Consider the following 19586-nt stretch of genomic DNA (forward strand, 5'->3'; position numbering starts at 1 on the left):
CCGGTTCTGTGCTCATGCCCTGGTCTATCTCTGTCCCCTGGCCCCCTTCCATTGTATGGTCCTGGCCCGCCGTCCCTCCCGCTGGTCCCTGGATGATCCTTTGCCCCAGTGGGAGATGAAAGGACTCGAGATCCTAGACTTCTGGGGCTTCATCAAATATCTCCAGGGTCGAAGTCAGTGGGCAGAACCAGGCCAGTCAGAACCCTTCCGCAGGGATTTTCCCACCACCCCTATCCTGCAGACTCCCACTAAGCGGCGGAGGGTGAGAAGTCCGGGAGATCACAGAGCCCACAACCTCTGTCCTTCAGACTCCCACTAAGCAGCGGAGGGTGAGAAGGAGGACAGGACAACCCTCTCCAGAGCCCACTCCAGTACGGGAGCTCACAGAGCTCGCTCCAGTCCAGGAGCTCACAGAGCCCGCTCCAGTCCAGGAGCTCACAGAGCCCACTCCAGAGCCCGCTCCAGTCCGGGAGCTCACAGATCCCATTCCAGAGCCCGCTCCAGTCCAGGAGCTCATAAGGTCCAATTCAGAGCCCGCTCCAGTTCAGGAGCTCTCAGAGCTCATTAAGGCCTGGTGGAGCGTCTGGTATCCACTCCGTAGAGGGGGGGGGGGGGTAATGTCACAGTGTCTGGTTGTGGTGCCCTGGACTGGCCACTTGAGGGTGCTCTTCCTGTTTAATGTGTTAAACTCCATTTCCCATAGTCCCTTGCTTGTTAATCCTGTTCTGATCAGTAGCACCTGTTTATTGTTTCCAATCATGATCACCTGTTTATCATTTACTCATTATCCCATCTATATATATACCATGCTCACGCTGTCTGTCATTGCTGCTAGATTGTATTGTCTTCTGAGTTCATAGTTGTCATGTTCTGTTCTCTGTGTTTTGGATTACCTTTTGCCACATTTTTGTTCTGTTACTTTCATTAAACTGCACTTGGATCTACCTTGTTTTCTCCTGGCATTCTGTGACAATAACACCTTTTTACCATAATTAAAGGGGTCATGAACTGCCTTTTTTTTGTTTTGTTCTCTGAGGTCCACTTACTGTTATCAAGAATTTTACATCAAAAAACATAATTTATATGTAATAGGCTATTTTCTTCCTGTTTTTGACCCCCCCCCTCATCAGAACGCTCTGTTTGAATAGGCGTGACAGATTGTAGACTCAGAGTAAATGCCCCCTGCTGGCTGACAGTTGTGTATGTTTGACGGCCTACATCCTTCATGGATGCTGCTGTTATTTAGGTCAAAAATGCATAAATCTACATATCAAACAATCTGTAATAACAGACAAAGCACTTTTTGCAACATTACCGTTGGATCCAGTATAGTCCGCACAGCATTGTCTTTTAGTTTCAATTTTTTTAAAAAAAATCCTGCGTCGAACTGTGCCTTATTTGTAAATGAATCCACAGTAAAATTAAGTGAACAAAGGACCATGTTCTTACGCAGTCTGGAACTTAAGAATAAAGTTTGGTTTCTGAGTAGACCATTCACTCTCTTGTTATTTACACTACATGCACAAATCGGTGGGCGGGGCTAAACAGGCAGTGATATAGAAGCAGGCATTGATCTTCTGCAGAGGCGGTGTTTATCCACACTATAACATCAGAGTAGAACATTCCAAAACCTGACGTCTTGGCAGATTGGCTTCAATATAGGCTGTTTAGACTAACGAGAAAGTTTTGAGTTCTGAAACACACAGGATGTTTTTTTTATTTGAAAATAACCTTTTATATATCAAAAGATCAAGGGAATTTGATTTCTCAGTTCATGACCCCTTTAAAGGAGTTTTCCAGAAAAAAGGTTTGTATGCGTCCAACAGTTCAGTAAGCTGGACAAAATGGTGGATAGCAACAGCGCAGCTTTTTAAATGGCTATTTGAGCTGTCATTTGTCTGTCATAAGGTCAACTAGTTTAAGTCGGACTTGATTATGCTTATAGATGTTGCACTTCACACTAATTAGTCATTAACTGTGCTATTTCTCACGTGATGTCTCTTTCTCTCTGCAAACCACCTTTTCATGTCCAACATCATACTAACACCAATCAATCAATATGAGATATACATTCTTCTGAAACCAGTGGGCGTCAGATTGAAAAGAAATGATTAAAACGGCGAAAGATCATTAAGCATTCTTCTCAAAGAATGCTGTGCCTGTAGCAAGAAATTTAATTTTTCAATGCATTTCATCTCATTCTCATTCTGCTTTTCTTTGCTAGAAATTGACTGATTCATATAATCTCTTGACGATAGCGATTGAGACTTTCTTTTTTTTTTTACTTGAAATTGTAGTTAAATTCTATAAATAATGAATTCTTAAATAATCTGATTGGTCAAATGCAGCACTCTGCAGTCAATCCAGTGTCCCTGGCAACCAATCTCTTACACTCTGCTAGTTTCTCTCACATCACTCCGTAGTCTTTTTCTTCTCACATAATATCATTTCAAATCAAATAAATTTTTCATGTTCATTTATTTACTCATTTGGTATCTGTAATACGTGGGAAATGTACAGTCAGGTCATTATTACAAAATGAACCCCTTCGTGATGATACAAGGCCCAAATAAACAAACTTATTGGCACATTGTACATACAAGTACAATGTAATAACATCATCCCTTACATGGTGTTATACATATTTATGAGTGTTCCATAATATAGCAGTAGAAGTCTTGAGAATCCGTGCAGCACAGCCTGGTCCTAAATCAGCATTTTGTCTCTGAATTTACTTGGCACTGAGCTGGACAGCAATAAGTCATTCTCACTCTGCAGAACGTTGGCCTTGAGCCAGAGGAAGAGCACGCCGCCTCTGTGAGAACATTCCATCACATTCTACAGCTCCACTGGCATTCTGTGGCATTCTCTTGTGTTACCTTGCTCACTTTATTGCATTAATCTGAGAGTGCTTTGGGCTCCTGGTTTTAGTCAGCCAGTGGCAATCAATGCACAAAACCATTATGAGCCATTGATTTCCTACCCTCAGTGGTCATATCTGCTAATGTCTACCCACAAGGAAGAAAATTACCTTAGAACACAAATCACTGTCTGAGCGATTGGTAAATGTGGTTACAATGGCTGCAACATTTGTGTACACCTCCGTTTTAAGTGAGTTTTAAATAAGGCATCATTCTCAGCCAGTTTAAATTATTTTGAGATGATAATTAGATCTGGAATACTTCTGGGAGCATAGAAAGCAGACAATATATCTTGGTAATGTGAAAAAAATTTCACTTAAAAGTTTCCTCTAACCGAAGAGGAAAAAACAGTAAACAGCAGTTCTATGTGGAACGTAATACTTTCAGACTGAATAGAGTCGAACTGTTGACCATTTAACCGCAGAAGAGCTTCAGAGATTTGTCTTTTCAGAAAAGTTCTTAAACATGTCACGCTGCACTTAACATTTCCCTGAAGGTCTGATTTGAAAAGCTCACTATGTGTGCGGCCTTGGCAAATACAGGCAGAGAGGATTTATCAACCACTGTACACTCTTAAAAATAAAGGTGCTTCACGATGCCATAGAAGAATCTTTTTGTCTAAATGGTTCCATAAAGAACCTTTAACATCTGAAGAACCGTTCTGTTTCACAAAAGGTTCTTTGTGGTGAAAGAAGGTTCTTCAGATTACAAAAAGGTAAGAAAGAGATGGTTCTTTAAAGAACCTTTGACTGAATGGTTCTTTGTGTAACCAAAAATGGTTCTTCTCTGGCATCGCTTGAAGAACCTTTTGAAGCACCTTTATTTTTAAGAGTGTATATATGAAACAAAGTGGAGCAGATCTAAAACCCGGGGGCACAGACAATGAACAAGAGGCCAGTACTCTGCAATAATAAGAACTTCTTGTAGACACCACATGCACATAAAAAAACTTATTTGCAATTGGACCCAGTAAACTATTTGGCACTCTCGCATTTCATCTTGCTTCTTTTTGGACTAGAAGAAAAAAAAAACATCTAAGGAGAGTTTAGGAAATTCACTTGGGTAATCTCAGTCAGTTTGAAATCCATCTGCCCAAGTGTTACCTTAAAGTCACTGGATAATCAGAGGTTCTGCAGTAGCAGCCCTGGTTTCTTATTAGCACAACATGATGAAATAAGTGCAGCAAAACATTGGCATAAAACATTCTTGTTCAGTGAAAACTACTTCAAGGAAGTTTGCAATAATTTTGGGGGGTGAATCTGAGTGTTGTGTGTGTGTGTGTTTAAATAGGGGAATACATTAAAATGATTTGTAAAGAGTGCCAGAGCGGAATGTAGCAAACACTGCATAATATACATATTCATGTATGCAAACCCCATTAGCTGCAGTTCTCAATCCAGGAGGTTCCATAAGCCTTGGCGAAATTAGCAGAGGTGTGTCGCCCTAAGCGGGAATTCTTGGAAAAAGAACTCTTATGCATAGCAACATAATCATAAAATACACAATCCCAAGAAATGCATGGTAAATACATGATACAATACAGGCTGGTAAGTGTAGAACTGAAGGTTAATACTACCATTCCATTTTATCCAGCTATGACTTCTGTAACAGTTTGCAAAGTTAATATATATTTTTTTACTTCTATATTTATATATTATGTAGACTGTTATATGACTGGTATATGACCCCGCTTTCTGACTTTACATAATTACCCTATTTATTTATTTAGCAAATGCAGACTGCATGGCTAGGTGATTTTACACCTGTGGCAATGCGTCTCATTGAAACACCTAAATTCAATAATTAAGAGGTGTGTTCCAATACCTTAAAGATTCATATTAGTACTCAAAGTGTTCATATTAGTACCTTTTGAAAGGGAACCACCCAGTGACAGCTTTTGAACCTTTTTTTCTGAGATTATATACAAATATTTTACATTGTAAGCATTGTATTTGTTACGGGCCGACAGAGATGTGAGGCATGCGGATCCATCTGCAAAGCTTTATTAGACGAAAAAGTAGTCGTAAAACAGGCAAGGTTCTGACAATGGCAAACAGTTATATTGAGGGCAAGACAAAGAGTAGTCCGGTAAATAGGCGTGGGTCAATCGACGGTGAACGTAATCCAAAGGCGAGGCAAACGGGTAATCCACAGACAGGCAATAGTCTAGACGAGGTACAAACAAAGTCAGAGAAGGCAATATAAAGGGAAATCCAGGGCAGACAAGAGTTCCGGGGCAGGCAGCAAAACAGACAAAACGAGGAGACAATCTGCGATACAAGACTCGGGTAAAACAGGCTAGATCAAGGCGAGACAAAGACTAAGACTAGGAACCAAGCAAACTCGGAATGGCTCCGTAACGTTGCTATCTCTAACGTAGCGATAAGCGCAAACAATACTTGGCAGTGAGGAAGAGGAAGTCCATGGCTTATGTAGGGTGTTTGATTTGGTTGCAGCTGTGTGTGTAATCAGTGCAATGGATGATGGGAAATGTAGTCCGGGGTGACATGCAACAGTTTGTGTAGTGTGAGAGTCAATGTAACTGGAAGGCAACATCTGGTGGCGAGCAGACGGAAATGATTACCAGACATTAAATGATTACTCGTGACAGTATTAAATATATTTTAATATTATTAATTTTAAATATTAATGTACTTCCCTTGTCTACATTCTCTTCACAGGTATATCTGTCAGCATCTCCACCTTCAGTCTGGTGGCCATTGCCATTGAAAGATACAGTGCCATTTGCAACCCGCTGAAGTCCAGGGCATGGCAGACCCGTTCTCATGCCTACAAGGTCATCGCTGCCACATGGACTTGGGTAATCTCAGTCAGTTTGAAATCCATCTGCCCAAGTGTTACCTTAAAGTCACTGGATAATCAGAGGTTCTGCAGTAGCAGCCCTGGTTTCTTATTAGCACAACATGATGAAATAAGTGCAGCAAAACATTGGCATAAAACATTCTTGTTCAGTGAAAACTACTTCAAGGAAGTTTGCAATAATTTTGGGGGGTGAATCTGAGTGTTGTGTGTGTGTGTGTTTAAATAGGGGAATACATTAAAATGATTTGTAAAGAGTGCCAGAGCGGAATGTAGCAAACACTGCATAATATACATATTCATGTATGCAAACCCCATTAGCTGCAGTTCTCAATCCAGGAGGTTCCATAAGCCTTGGCGAAATTAGCAGAGGTGTGTCGCCCTAAGCGGGAATTCTTGGAAAAAGAACTCTTATGCATAGCAACATAATCATAAAATACACAATCCCAAGAAATGCATGGTAAATACATGATACAATACAGGCTGGTAAGTGTAGAACTGAAGGTTAATACTACCATTCCATTTTATCCAGCTATGACTTCTGTAACAGTTTGCAAAGTTAATATATATTTTTTTACTTCTATATTTATATATTATGTAGACTGTTATATGACTGGTATATGACCCCGCTTTCTGACTTTACATAATTACCCTATTTATTTATTTAGCAAATGCAGACTGCATGGCTAGGTGATTTTACACCTGTGGCAATGGGTCTCATTGAAACACCTAAATTCAATAATTAAGAGGTGTGTTCCAATACCTTAAAGATTCATATTAGTACTCAAAGTGTTCATATTAGTACCTTTTGAAAGGGAACCACCCAGTGACAGCTTTTGAACCTTTTTTTCTGAGATTATATACAAATATTTTACATTGTAAGCATTGTATTTGTTACGGGCCGACAGAGATGTGAGGCATGCGGATCCATCTGCAAAGCTTTATTAGACGAAAAAGTAGTCGTAAAACAGGCAAGGTTCTGACAATGGCAAACAGTTATATTGAGGGCAAGACAAAGAGTAGTCCGGTAAATAGGCGTGGGTCAATCGACGGTGAACGTAATCCAAAGGCGAGGCAAACGGGTAATCCACAGACAGGCAATAGTCTAGACGAGGTACAAACAAAGTCAGAGAAGGCAATATAAAGGGAAATCCAGGGCAGACAAGAGTTCCGGGGCAGGCAGCAAAACAGACAAAACGAGGAGACAATCTGCGATACAAGACTCGGGTAAAACAGGCTAGATCAAGGCGAGACAAAGACTAAGACTAGGAACCAAGCAAACTCGGAATGGCTCCGTAACGTTGCTATCTCTAACGTAGCGATAAGCGCAAACAATACTTGGCAGTGAGGAAGAGGAAGTCCATGGCTTATGTAGGGTGTTTGATTTGGTTGCAGCTGTGTGTGTAATCAGTGCAATGGATGATGGGAAATGTAGTCCGGGGTGACATGCAACAGTTTGTGTAGTGTGAGAGTCAATGTAACTGGAAGGCAACATCTGGTGGCGAGCAGACGGAAATGATTACCAGACATTAAATGATTACTCGTGACAGTATTAAATATATTTTAATATTATTAATTTTAAATATTAATGTACTTCCCTTGTCTACATTCTCTTCACAGGTATATCTGTCAGCATCTCCACCTTCAGTCTGGTGGCCATTGCCATTGAAAGATACAGTGCCATTTGCAACCCGCTGAAGTCCAGGGCATGGCAGACCCGTTCTCATGCCTACAAGGTCATCGCTGCCACATGGGTACTATCTGTGGGTATCATGGTGCCCTATCCTGTGTTTAGTATACTGGTGCCATTCAACAAACCAAACAACATCACGGCTCACATGTGCAGGCTTGACTGGCCCATCAGTCAGGTGGAACAGACTTGGTGAGTTACTATTATTACATTAATGTTTTTCTTTTATACTATACTAAGGCCACACTAAACCAATGACACTGACTGCGAAGACTACAGCCAAAGGCCAGCTAGAGTGTACAATCTATGTCTGCGTGAGAAGAAATAACTTACTATACCAGCAGGCAGTAGTAGTCTATATTTGCCATTCAAAAAGAGAAAGCTAAACTAGGATTGTTGATATACAAACTGTGAACAAAGTACTTGTGTACCATTTTGAATGGAATTATTCAAATTTTTATGAATCATGTCAATCACTTTCTTCATTCTAGACGGCCATGTCGTTATGAAAATATTTGATATAGTATTGGTTATGCTCAGGTAAAATGACATAAAATTAGAAGAGCTTCTGTGTATGTTCACTCGCTTTGCTCGCTTTAGGTTTTCTTCTCATGCACTGGTTTGCTAAGATGAACAGCCAATCAGAGTGACCTTTCCCACTGACTGTCGATGGCATGGAACACATCACAAAAACTAAGCTGACAGACACTCAGCGATGGCCAGCTGCTGGGCCTTTAGTTGCTTATTAAATGCTGTTTATTCCAGTCCTGCTTCTGGAGGGCTCCTTTCCTGCAGAATTTAGCTCCAACCTGCTCCAATACACCTGCTCAGAAGCTTCTAGTGCTCCTGAAGACCTTGATTAACTGGTTTCAGATATATTTAATTAAGGATGAAGCTAAATTCTGCAGGAAGGCATGGTGCATTCAAGCCCTTCTGGGACGTTCGTATTTACAAGTTGGAAAGTTGCAATTATGCCATCAGATGCATTCAAATAACTTTGGTCAGAGCAAAATGGTGATGTACATTTTCTACAAAAAATACAGCAAGATTTTTTAACTCTACTTCTACAAAATGATTACAGTATGTGCATCAGTATTGTTCTTTTTATGTGCACTCAATTGATCAAGGTTCTGTAAACTGAAATTGTTATGTATTATATAGTAATTGTGCAATAGTGTAGTATTTAGTATTCACTAATTATCTAGTGTTATTACAAAAAAATAAGAATTTCAATAAATTTACCATCAGTTAAGATGCTGCAACCATTGTGTCTGCCATGTTTTCTCACTAACATGCTCCAACTTGGAAACCAATGACTCAAAGAAAACAGTTTTTCCCACTCATAATTATGACTTTGTGGTGGTATTCAAGTGCATTCAACTTGCATAAGATCTTTCAGCTGCACTTGCAGTTTTGATAGTCACTATAAGTAACTTTGCAACTGCATGTCAGCTAACTATATCTGGTAGTAGACTGCAGGTACAGTAGCTCTGCAGGTGGAGGATTGGACTTTATAGGAGGAGAGACACTCCCTCATTGGGGGTAATAATTATACATCGCATGATGAGTCATTTCTCAAAATGTTATCTATCTATCTATCTATCTATCTATCTATCTATCTATCTATCTATCTATCTATCTATCTATCTATCTATCTATCTATCTATCTATCTATCTATCTATCTATCATCTATAGTATGTGTATATGTGCAGTATATGGGCAATTCTATACAGAAAGGGTATGAGTGGAAATAAAAAAATGTTCAACAAGCAGTCCATGCTGAGAATAAAATGGAGACAACCACAATCACGCTGTATAGGTAAGACCAATATAGAACTAACTAGCATAAACCAGAGCCTAGAAATTCGTTTAATTTAATTAATTAATTAAGCTGGTCTATAAGCAGGTGACCTACTGTCAGGACAGCTCTAAATAAGTTCAAAATGCATAACAAGAGCAATTAAATCTTGTTCATTAACTGTGACGCTGAGGTCCAAACCTCTACAGTATTCACGATCTCTCTCTGTTCAGACATTCATGTCAGATGCATCATATTAGTTAACAAGAGCTTCACACAAATCACAGCCTGCTGGTTCAAGTCATGGTCAGAGACTGGCTCAGAGGGTTGTTGAGCTCCAGATTTTTGACTTTCATAATGTAACTGTAGAAACAGGCAAAGTGCTCTTGATGCACTAGGAAATCTCAAAATCACAACTTAATAATTTTTTTAATTTTTACATTTTTACATTTTAGCAGGATTGATTAAATTACACATACTCCAGCTGCTTTTAGAGAGTGCAGCATGGGGCATGCCACACAATTTGGAGTACCAAAAAACCCCCCCAAAAAACACACAACCCACCAGTTGAGAACAACTTGGTGTAAAGGATTGGCTATATATATAAATAAACTAAAGGGAAAAAAACTTGCAGCAACACACAGGTATTAAATATCACACATTATAAATTAGTTTTGCATAAAAAGGTGCTTCCCAATATCACACCCTCATCTCTTACATCCACTTCCTGGTTGGATTAGTATTGCTTTTATTGCCTTTGTGCTGGAGCTCATAATGAATTTGAAAGCCACACAGGAAACAAGAGGAGAGAAAAGTGTCTTTGATATCAGATAAGTGAAGCATGGAATGAAGCTGTAAGCACAATGCTGTCTGATAGATGAAAAAGATCAGAAGAACGGACTACCGGAGATGCTTTCAGGGAACACTCCCACGCTGTCATTTGAATATTATAAAATTACATCATATTATGGGGTAGAGCTTTTTAATTTAAAGTTTGACATGCAAGTATTGCTTTGTCCCATTGTATGCCAGAGCTGACCATCTGACCAAATCATTTTAAATACTGTGTGACTGAATCTAAAGCTTGAGTTGTTTGTTGCAGATCATTTGAAAAGACTGCAAAAGCTAGTTAAACAATACTATAATGCTGTTGTACTGAATATTACTATGGCTGCAGGTTATCAAAACAATCAGATTTTTTGTAATATCCTGTAACTGTAATAATTGTATATCATGCTGCTCATCCAGATAACTGAAACCATCTTCTATCTCAGTTAACAACTGTAGTGACAATAACCTCAGAGGAAGTATGAATATTACTGTATCAATTGTTACTACAGAACTATTAGATTAGAGAACCTCTGAATTTCAATTGAACCTTAGATCTTCTTCGATCAATACACCAAAACACACCAGGGCTGTGTTTCCCAAAAGTGCTGTAAGCCTGTTAGAGAGCATTGTTGTCAATGGTTTCTACAATCTACGTAAGTTTACCATTCTTTTGGAAAAGGCAGCTTAGTACAGAATCACCTGTCATTTGTTCTAATTAGTCCACTACTGACGTGCAGTCCTTTGGTTTCATCATCTGTATACTCTACCTTTTCATTGACAGATATGTTTTCTCTCTTTCTCTCTGTTAGGTATGTCTTGTTGCTCTTCATTCTGTTCTTCATCCCAGGTGTGGTGATGATAATTGCCTACGGTCTCATATCCAGAGAACTTTACAGAGGGATTCAGTTTGAACTGGAGCAGAAGAAAGACTCTAGGGGTATGAACCATATTTTAAAGCCCTTATACCACAATTTCAGTTAGCCCTCGAAGCAATGAGTTGCCTGAAGCATGCCTGTTTACTTTGATAAACTGTACTAAATTGGATTAGCATCTGAAAAACTTCTAAAAAATTGCAGTAATTCTGAATTGTTTCTTTTTAGAAACATTTTGGAAACTTTTTTTTGGCATGATGTAAGTGCTGCAAGTGAGGCTGCTGTTTTTTTTGCCCATCCTTAAATGCTCGACACTCTTTTCCCTTCTCTCTCCATTTGTGAGAGAGGCTGCTTGACCCATGTCTCCCATGGCGAAGACTGAATGCACTAAGGTCATGCTGAGTACCTCCCTGGGCGTTAAGGCTGTTTGTGCACCGATATGCTGGATGTAAGTTCTCTAAGGGACAAGCTTTAGACAACTTGAGTGAGGTGAAAAGAGATACTTCTGAGGGCATTTCAGTTAAAGACCTCCACGGGTACCATTTATTAGAAGTATTCTTTAAAAAGTAATATTTGTCTTGTACCATTGCTGTGATCAAATAAATGAGGCTGGAAAAAGACAAAGAAAGTAAATAGTGAAGTTACTGTTTTGGCGAACTGAGAGTAGGGACATGCAGAAGGTCTTACTTATTTAAACAGGATACTGGTTATACAGGTTGTTATTTGCACTACTATGCAACTCTCTAGTATCAGGTGCTTGCAGATTGTTACAAGATACTTTCAATAAAAATGAGCCGACGCATCCTCCTTATGTTTTTATGCTCTGCCAATTCCCACTTTATGCCATCTGCATTAAACCGCGGTGTCGAGTTGTCTGAAGTGTCTTTGGACAGTGCATTGAAGAGGTTATGATCTCATGCTCTAGGAATTTTATGTTTAGTAAATAAGTAATAATAAAGTCAAAATATACTGCATACTCTACTTTCATGCAGCATTGCAAACCTGCAGCTCAGAAGTTTGTATATTTTATTTATATATGCAACTTAATTAAAACAACATATATAAAAAAATCTGTATGTTTATATATGTTTTTTGGGTCACACTTTATTTTAAGGTCCAGTTCTCGCTATTAATAAACCACTAACTATGACATTTGCCTTAATAACCTACTAATTTGCGGCTTATTAATAGTTAATAAGGTAGTTGTTAAGTTTAGTTTTTGGGTAGGATAAGGGATGTATAATATGGTCATGCAGAATATGTGCTTTATAAGTGCTAATAAACAGCCAATATATTATGCTAATATGCAACTAGCTAACAGTAAGAATCTGTCCCTATACTAAAGTGTTACGTTTTTTTTGTAATAAATATACATGACATATATGCCCAAAAATGTATTATGCATACATAAACATGCATATTTATATAGGTTAGATACACTCACCTGCCACTTTATTACAGTAGGTACACCTTGCCAGTACCAGACAGGACCTCCTTTGCCTACAAAACTGCCTTAATTTTTCGTGGCATAGATTCAACTGTGTGCTTGAAACATTCCTCAGAGATTTTGGTCACGCAGTTGCTGCAGATTTGTCAGTTGTACTTCCAAGTTGCGAGTCTCCCGTTTCACCCTATCGCAAAGGTGCTCAACTGGATTGAGATCTGGTGACTGTGGAGGCCAATTTAGTATAGTGAACTAAATTTAGTATAGTGAACTTCATTTTCAAGAAACCAGTTTGAGATTATTTGAGCTTTGTGTCATGGCATGTTATTCTGCTGTAAGTAGTGATAAAATGATGGGTACACTCAGGGCCGCATTAAGACCTTACTGGGCCCCGGGGCTATATATATATATATATATATAGCTTTAAATAGGATTTTTATCCTATCAAAATTTTGATGCATTGAAATGTTATAATTTGTGTTACCAATTTCAATATTTAAAAAAAAAAAAAAAATACTAGCTTAAGTAAAAACAAGCTTATACTTAAGACAAGTAAACAGACACAAATGACAAATTACAAAAAATAGACCTACCTGAAACATTGAAATTATATTGTATAAAATAATTGTACAAATAAATTGAATAGTCTTCACTGTATAAATTCAATATACATTAATTCTTATTTATTTTACAAAAGTGATTCGGTCAAGGACAGTGAGTGATTTTCTTTCTAATGTTTGATTAACATTATTATCATAACTTTTAACAGCAGCTAAATTAGGCTGCTTTAGAGGAATAGCTCACCCAAAAATTAAAGGTCTGTTGTTGTTCTAAACCTGTATGAGTTTCTTTCTGCTGTTGAATGTAAAAGTATATGAAGAGTTCATTTGCAAAAAGCGATAACTCCATTTTTAACCATTTTCAAAAATGATGTTTTTTCATTGTGCATTCCAATTATTCTCGATCAAACTGCAGTTGGGTTATTTTGATTGTTAAAAAATAACAAAAAATACAGCTAACTAACACAATAAAAGACAATAAAACATGATAACATAATAAACATGATTTTTGAAAATTAATAAACTAAGTTATCTGTTTTTGCAAAAAACTCTTCATATATTTGGAACAATACTGGTAACCCAACAGTTGCTAGGCCCCCATGACTTCCATAGTATAAAAAACAAAATACACTACTGGAGTCAATGGGGACCAGAAACTTTCTAGTTATGAACATTCTTCAAAATATCATCTTTTATGATGAGGAGAAAAAATAAATTCATACAGGTTTAGAACAACTTGAGGCTGAGTAAATTATGACAGTAATTTCATTTTTGGTTGAACTATCCCTTTAAAATCTCATCATATTAGGATCTCATATAGCCTACTACTTCACATGCTTTATATTTCACTATTAATGTTTGTTTAAGACACAAATGACTGTGTTGACGAGGAGACATTTTGACATATAACTGTGCATTTGAATGTTTAAGCACAAGGCGCGAAAAATAACTCAAGTTAACTTGTTAATCAAACTAACCTAAAATCTGTGGGGACAATGACACTGTGATTTTATCTGCTCCATGTGCCACTTGTTGTTTTCACAACTTCCACTCCATCATCAGCTTTAGTAAAATAACCTGATAGCTGGGAATTTTACTGACTCTCTAACTCATGTTTTCCCCTCTCTCCTCATTTTTTTTTAGAATAGCCCCTCTCTCACTTTCTTTTTAAAATGGTTTACACTTTTACTTATTGAAGATTATTCCTTTTCATGACCATTTCCAGATTATGAACTTGTTAATCAAACTAACCTAAAATCTGTGGGGACAATGACACTGTATGACACTGTGATTTTATCTGCTCCATGTGCCACTTGTTGTTTTCACAACTTCCACTCCATCATCAGCTTTAGTAAAATAACCTGATAGCTGGGAATTTTACTGACTCTCTAACTCATGTTTTCCCCTCTCTCCTCATTTTTTTTTAGAATAGCCCCTCTCTCACTTTCTTTTTAAAATGGTTTACACTTTTACTTATTGAAGATTATTCCTTTTCATGACCATTTCCAGATTATGCCAGAATGAAGTGAAGAGAGGGGAATGCGACATTGCAGTGATCACCTGATTGATAAGTGGTGCAGGGGTCGTTTAAAAGTAAAAATATAGAATAAATACATTTGATCGTTAAACCAAACAAATTCAAACGTGATGTTTTAATCTCTAAAGTTAATGCATGGAATATATGGAAAAGCTCCACTAAATAATAGCGCTAATATGTGAGGGGCTTTGGCAATCGGCGCTACTGATGACTAGTCAATCTACTCCACAGCCAATCACGGGCCCCCTCCTTGTTCAGCCCCGCCTAGCCCAATGGTTAATGCGGCACTGGGTACACTGTGGTCATAAAGGGAAGGACATGGTCAGCAACAATACTCAGGTAGGCTGTGGCATTTAAACAATGCTCAGTTGGTACTGAAGGGGCTTAAAGTGTTCCATGAAAATATCCCTTCACCATTACACCACCAGCACTTGCCTGAACTGTTGATACAAAGCAAGGATGGATCTATGCTTTCAAGTTGTTTACACCACATTCTGAGCCTACCAACTGAATGTTGTAGCAGAAATCGAGACTCATCAGACCAGGCAACATTTATCCATTCTTGTATTGTCCAATTATAGTGAGTCTGTGGGAATTGTAACTTCATGTTCTTAGCTGGCAGGAGTGGTACCCTGTGTAATCTTATTTTACTGTAGCCCATCTGCTTCAGTGTGTTGTGCTGTAGCCCAAGGTTCAACTTGTTGTGTGTTCAGAGATGTTCTTCTGCATACCTCAGTTGTAATGAGTTACTGTTGCCTCAGTTCGAAGAAGTCTGGCCATTTTCCTATGACCTCTTGCCCACAGAACTGCACCTCACTGGATATTTTCATTCTTTTGGACATTTCTCTATAAAACCTAAAGATGGTTGTGTGTGAAGATCTTAGTAGATCAGCAGTTTCTGATATACTCAGTCCAGCCCACCTGGCACCAACACCCATGCCACATTCAAAGTCACTTAAATCACCTTTCTTTTTCTTTGAGTCCTCTGCACAATCTGACTTTGTTGCAGCCTATAATTAAACTGCTGGTTTCGTCTGGCCAGAGGAGAACGGCACACTATTTCAACACTATTTCCTTGTTTAATACTGTAAAGCATGCTTTGACACAATCTGCATTGTAAAAAGCACTATATAAATAATGGTGACTTGACTTGACTCTTCCTGACGTTCGGTTTGAACTTAATCAGATCTACATGCTAAATGCATTGCTGCCAAATGATTGGCCGATTAGATGTTTACATGAGCAGTTGATCAGGTGTACCTACATGTATATATGCTAATATATGAAATCGTTTTAATTTCTAATAGGTTTCATATATGTTTTTAGTGCAACTAAACAGAAATAACACAAATATGACTTTGTAAAAAACATTATCAATTGGCAGTACACCATCATCTCTTAACTTCTTTTATGTACAGGTGTAAAGAATGGGTTGAATGGTGCACTGTCTTCTGGCCATGATGAGAGCGATGGATGTTATATCCAAGTCCCAAAGAAGCCCCCTGCTATGGAACTTTCTGCTCTGACCACCTCCGGCACCGTCAAGGCAGACCGTCCACGGAGCAACACCTCAGAGGCAAAGCTCATTGCCAAAAAACGAGTGATCCGAATGCTGATCATTATAGTAGCCATGTTCTTCATATGCTGGATGCCTCTATACTCTGCCAACACCTGGAAGGCTTTCGACCAAAAGTCAGCCCAGCGTGCACTTTCTGGAGCTCCCATCTCCTTCATTCAGCTTCTGTCCTATACCTCAGCCTGCGTCAACCCCATCATCTACTGCTTCATGAACACCCGCTTCCGGAAGGCTCTCTTGGTCACATTTGGGTGTTGCAGGAGCCCATGCCACAAGCAGAGGAAGAGGAGGGAAGGTGATGATGAGATCACTGGAGTCACAGGGGCGTCCATAACAAAGTTCAGTTATACCACCGTTAGCACGGTAGGACCGTGTTAGCATTAGCATTGCAGGCGTCTCCAGTTTGATCCTGTGCGCTTGTGACATGTACTGAGTTCAGATCACCAGATGTGTTCTTCTTTTTCATGGTGTCAACATGCTTTGTTCAATGTGCCAGTGTTCATTTTTATTGGGAAAAGAATACCTCATTTGTCTGGTCTTTCTGCCCAAAGTTGGTGTGTCAGTGGTAAACTGTCTTTCTGTAGTTCAATTTATATCATTATTGTGATACAGTCAAAAGGTTTGGTGCACGGGATGTGCAAAGATGTAGCTATATTTTTATTGTGTAAGACTTGTACCTTTGATGTTATAGAACCAAATATTGCATGTTGCATGTTGCATGATCATACACAAGACTACTCTTGTAGATAGCAGCTTTCCGGCTACAAAATGGTACATTTTCTTGTCTATTTTGAGTGTTGTGGTGTATCATCTGTTTTTTTTGTTCTCTGTTTTGTTCTGTGATGGTATCTTTGTCTTAATGAGCTTTGCTTAAATGGCACAACTGAGACTCCTTCTTTTGTGTATTCTGATAATAACAACATCAGATGGTTTTGTAGGAGACAATGTTTAATTTGATCTCCTTCTTTTCTGATGCACATCTACTACAAGTTATCCTACATGAAGATGTATCAGGTGGGCAAGGCAATTCAGTCGTCAACAGAATCAACGGTCTCTTGGAAATCTTCACCCCAGTTGAAGTAATGCCCCGGTCAAAACTGCCAAGCTGCATGACAGGTTGGAATTTTAATGCTCTGGCACTGGAGATAGTGATTTAAATGGAAAATAATAAACTGTAGGGGGAAGTTTGATGTGATTGCCTTGGAGGCACTAATGTTCTAATACACATTCTCACTAAAACACTGAAAAAAAGAAAAGAAAAAAAAGCATTCAGTCTATCTCACATTGCAATTGCTCTAATTGATTTCTTCCTTATTGGTGAAGCTGATGAGACACCTGGGATATTCGGCTTCTCGCCTTGCCCCAACGAACCCTCTCTGAATATATAAAAGGAGATCTAAGCTCTTGTTTGTGCTGAAATTAATTTATTCAGCGGTTCATGCTAAACATAAAAGCTGGATCTGCACAACGAAACCAAGCGTTTTAAAATTCATCCTCAAACGGATGGAGCGCACATGAGATGTTTGTGTGCTTATAATTGTTGAAATGCCTGAATGCCCATATTTTATACAAGTATTGGCAGCAGGGTTAATACATTTAACTACAAACTAAAACAGAAATGAAAAATAAAACCCTTAAAAACATTTTTGTCACTTAAAAAAATGAATGTTAACTTAAATAAAATTGTAAATTCCAAGGCAACATTTCTCATTTTAATTTTGTTTAAAAAATTTTTTTTTAATTTTTTTTGTTAACCTGATCTACTAAAATGACTAAAACTGAAATAAAAATGAATAAAAAACATACAGACATGATAAAAAAGCCCTTCCAAAAATTACAAAAAAACCCCACCAAAAATTACTAAAACTTTACAATGAAAATGAAAACAGAATAATATAAAATATATTCAAAATATATTTTTTTAAATTTTTTTTGTTAACCTGATCTACTAAAATGACTAAAACTGAAATAAAAATGAATAAAAAACATACAGACATGATAAAAAAGCCCTTCCAAAAATTACAAAAAAAACCCACCAAAAATTACTAAAACTTTACAATGAAAATGAAAACAGAATAATATAAAATATATTCAAAATATTACTGTAATAATAATGTAGTTGATGGCAGCTGTCATTTATGATTGATGATAAAATGTATCAGTTAGAAACCACACATTAGAAACAAGTAATTTGTTATGCTAAGAATAATTTACTTCTGAGTAACAATAGAATAAAAATGCAGCCTATATAGGTATATGCCCAGCTGGCAAACGAGACGTCCAAAACATGATTGGTTTTTGCAGGCCTATTAAAATGGTTGTTGTTTTTCAAATGGTTTTGCGAATGACACGCTTTACTAGAATTATGATCTATAATGATAGATCAGCTGTACGGTGGCTAAACGCCCCTTTTATTTGAATTATCTGGATTCATCAGCATTAGAATGCAGGTCAGAACCAATTTACTTATATGTGTACCTTTATCTGCCTACATAAATATGAAAATAGCATAAAATTATTAATGAAAGAAGCAATCTCTCTCTCTATGTTTCGCCTCTCTTCCCACCTCCTCCATGACTTTGGGGGGTCAGCATCAGAATTCATAGCTTCATAATTTGTTAACGTGCCCCCCGGGATATACACTGAACAAATACTTCAGTGCTCACACATGCTCGCCCTTCTTACCTCTTTTATTTCTGCTTCTCTCTTGATTATCACTCCCTTCTTGCAATTTTTCATTTCATCGATCAGTTTTCCCTCTCTCCATTTCCTCTAAAGGACCACCTGGGTATGTAGCAGACCTATATCAAACTAGAGTCTTGGGGATAAACAGAAAGTGTTATTTCTCACTCAGACGCATAACCTGTCTACTAAGCAGTTGCTGTTATTTCTCTTGGTGTCAGTGACATCTGCCAAAAGTGACAGAAAATTTGAGTTGGTTCTTTTTGCATGTTAGTTTTGCTTGGGTACATGATAGATAACATAAGTCTGGCCATTAATTTCAAATCGCTGCAAGTTACAGAGGATATGGAACCTGTTTCCAAGACAACCATTCATATATTCAAAGGGGGTTTGATTCAGACAGAACACAACAAAGTAAGAAATAGAAACTGATTGAAATGAAAACTACCTGAATAAACAAATAACAGAAAAGCAAAGAATTACATGGAAATAGCTTTAGATAACCAGGCAGATAACAAAGAACTACATTCAGAAATTCATCTCTTATCAAGCTGGACATATCGTGCAGTGTAATGAAAGTGCCACTTTTGATGTTTGGCTGGTTGGTTAAATAAGACATGTCACACTTTCTGACCTTGTTCGGAATTTTCTAACATGCTTCTGCTGTCTTCTGTGGCAGATGTAAACGAGCACTAACAGACTGATAATTATGCAGCGTGTCAAAGTTTGTCCGCTCTAGAGTGTTCTTTATGAGTAATTATCCTTGGCTATAGTTCCCTTCTGAAATATAGATACAGAAATGTGTTGTGTATTTCTTGGGAGTGCTTTGTGATCTGTATAATTTAAGCAAAACA

At 38.0% G+C, this 19586-nt stretch overlaps 1 protein-coding gene across 1 annotated transcript in view; it reads left to right on the top strand.

Annotated features, from left to right (window-relative positions):
- LOC107588854 (cholecystokinin receptor-like) overlaps positions 1-17577 on the top strand; it is a 37542-nt gene extending 19965 nt beyond the window's left edge. Inside the window, exons 3-6 of the mRNA XM_016277095.1 lie at positions 5603-5755; positions 7362-7623; positions 10871-10998; positions 15893-17577. Coding sequence (XP_016132581.1) covers positions 5603-5755; positions 7362-7623; positions 10871-10998; positions 15893-16428 — 1079 coding nt within the window. The 3' untranslated portion in view covers positions 16429-17577. The remainder of the gene's footprint in view (positions 1-5602; positions 5756-7361; positions 7624-10870; positions 10999-15892) is intronic.
- The last annotated feature ends 2009 nt before the right edge of the window (positions 17578-19586 follow it).

This window comes from Sinocyclocheilus grahami, unplaced genomic scaffold, assembly GCF_001515645.1.
Source record: "Sinocyclocheilus grahami isolate Dianchi unplaced genomic scaffold, SAMN03320097.WGS_v1.1 scaffold108.1, whole genome shotgun sequence".
In the NCBI taxonomy this organism is placed as follows: Eukaryota; Metazoa; Chordata; class Actinopteri; order Cypriniformes; family Cyprinidae; genus Sinocyclocheilus; species Sinocyclocheilus grahami.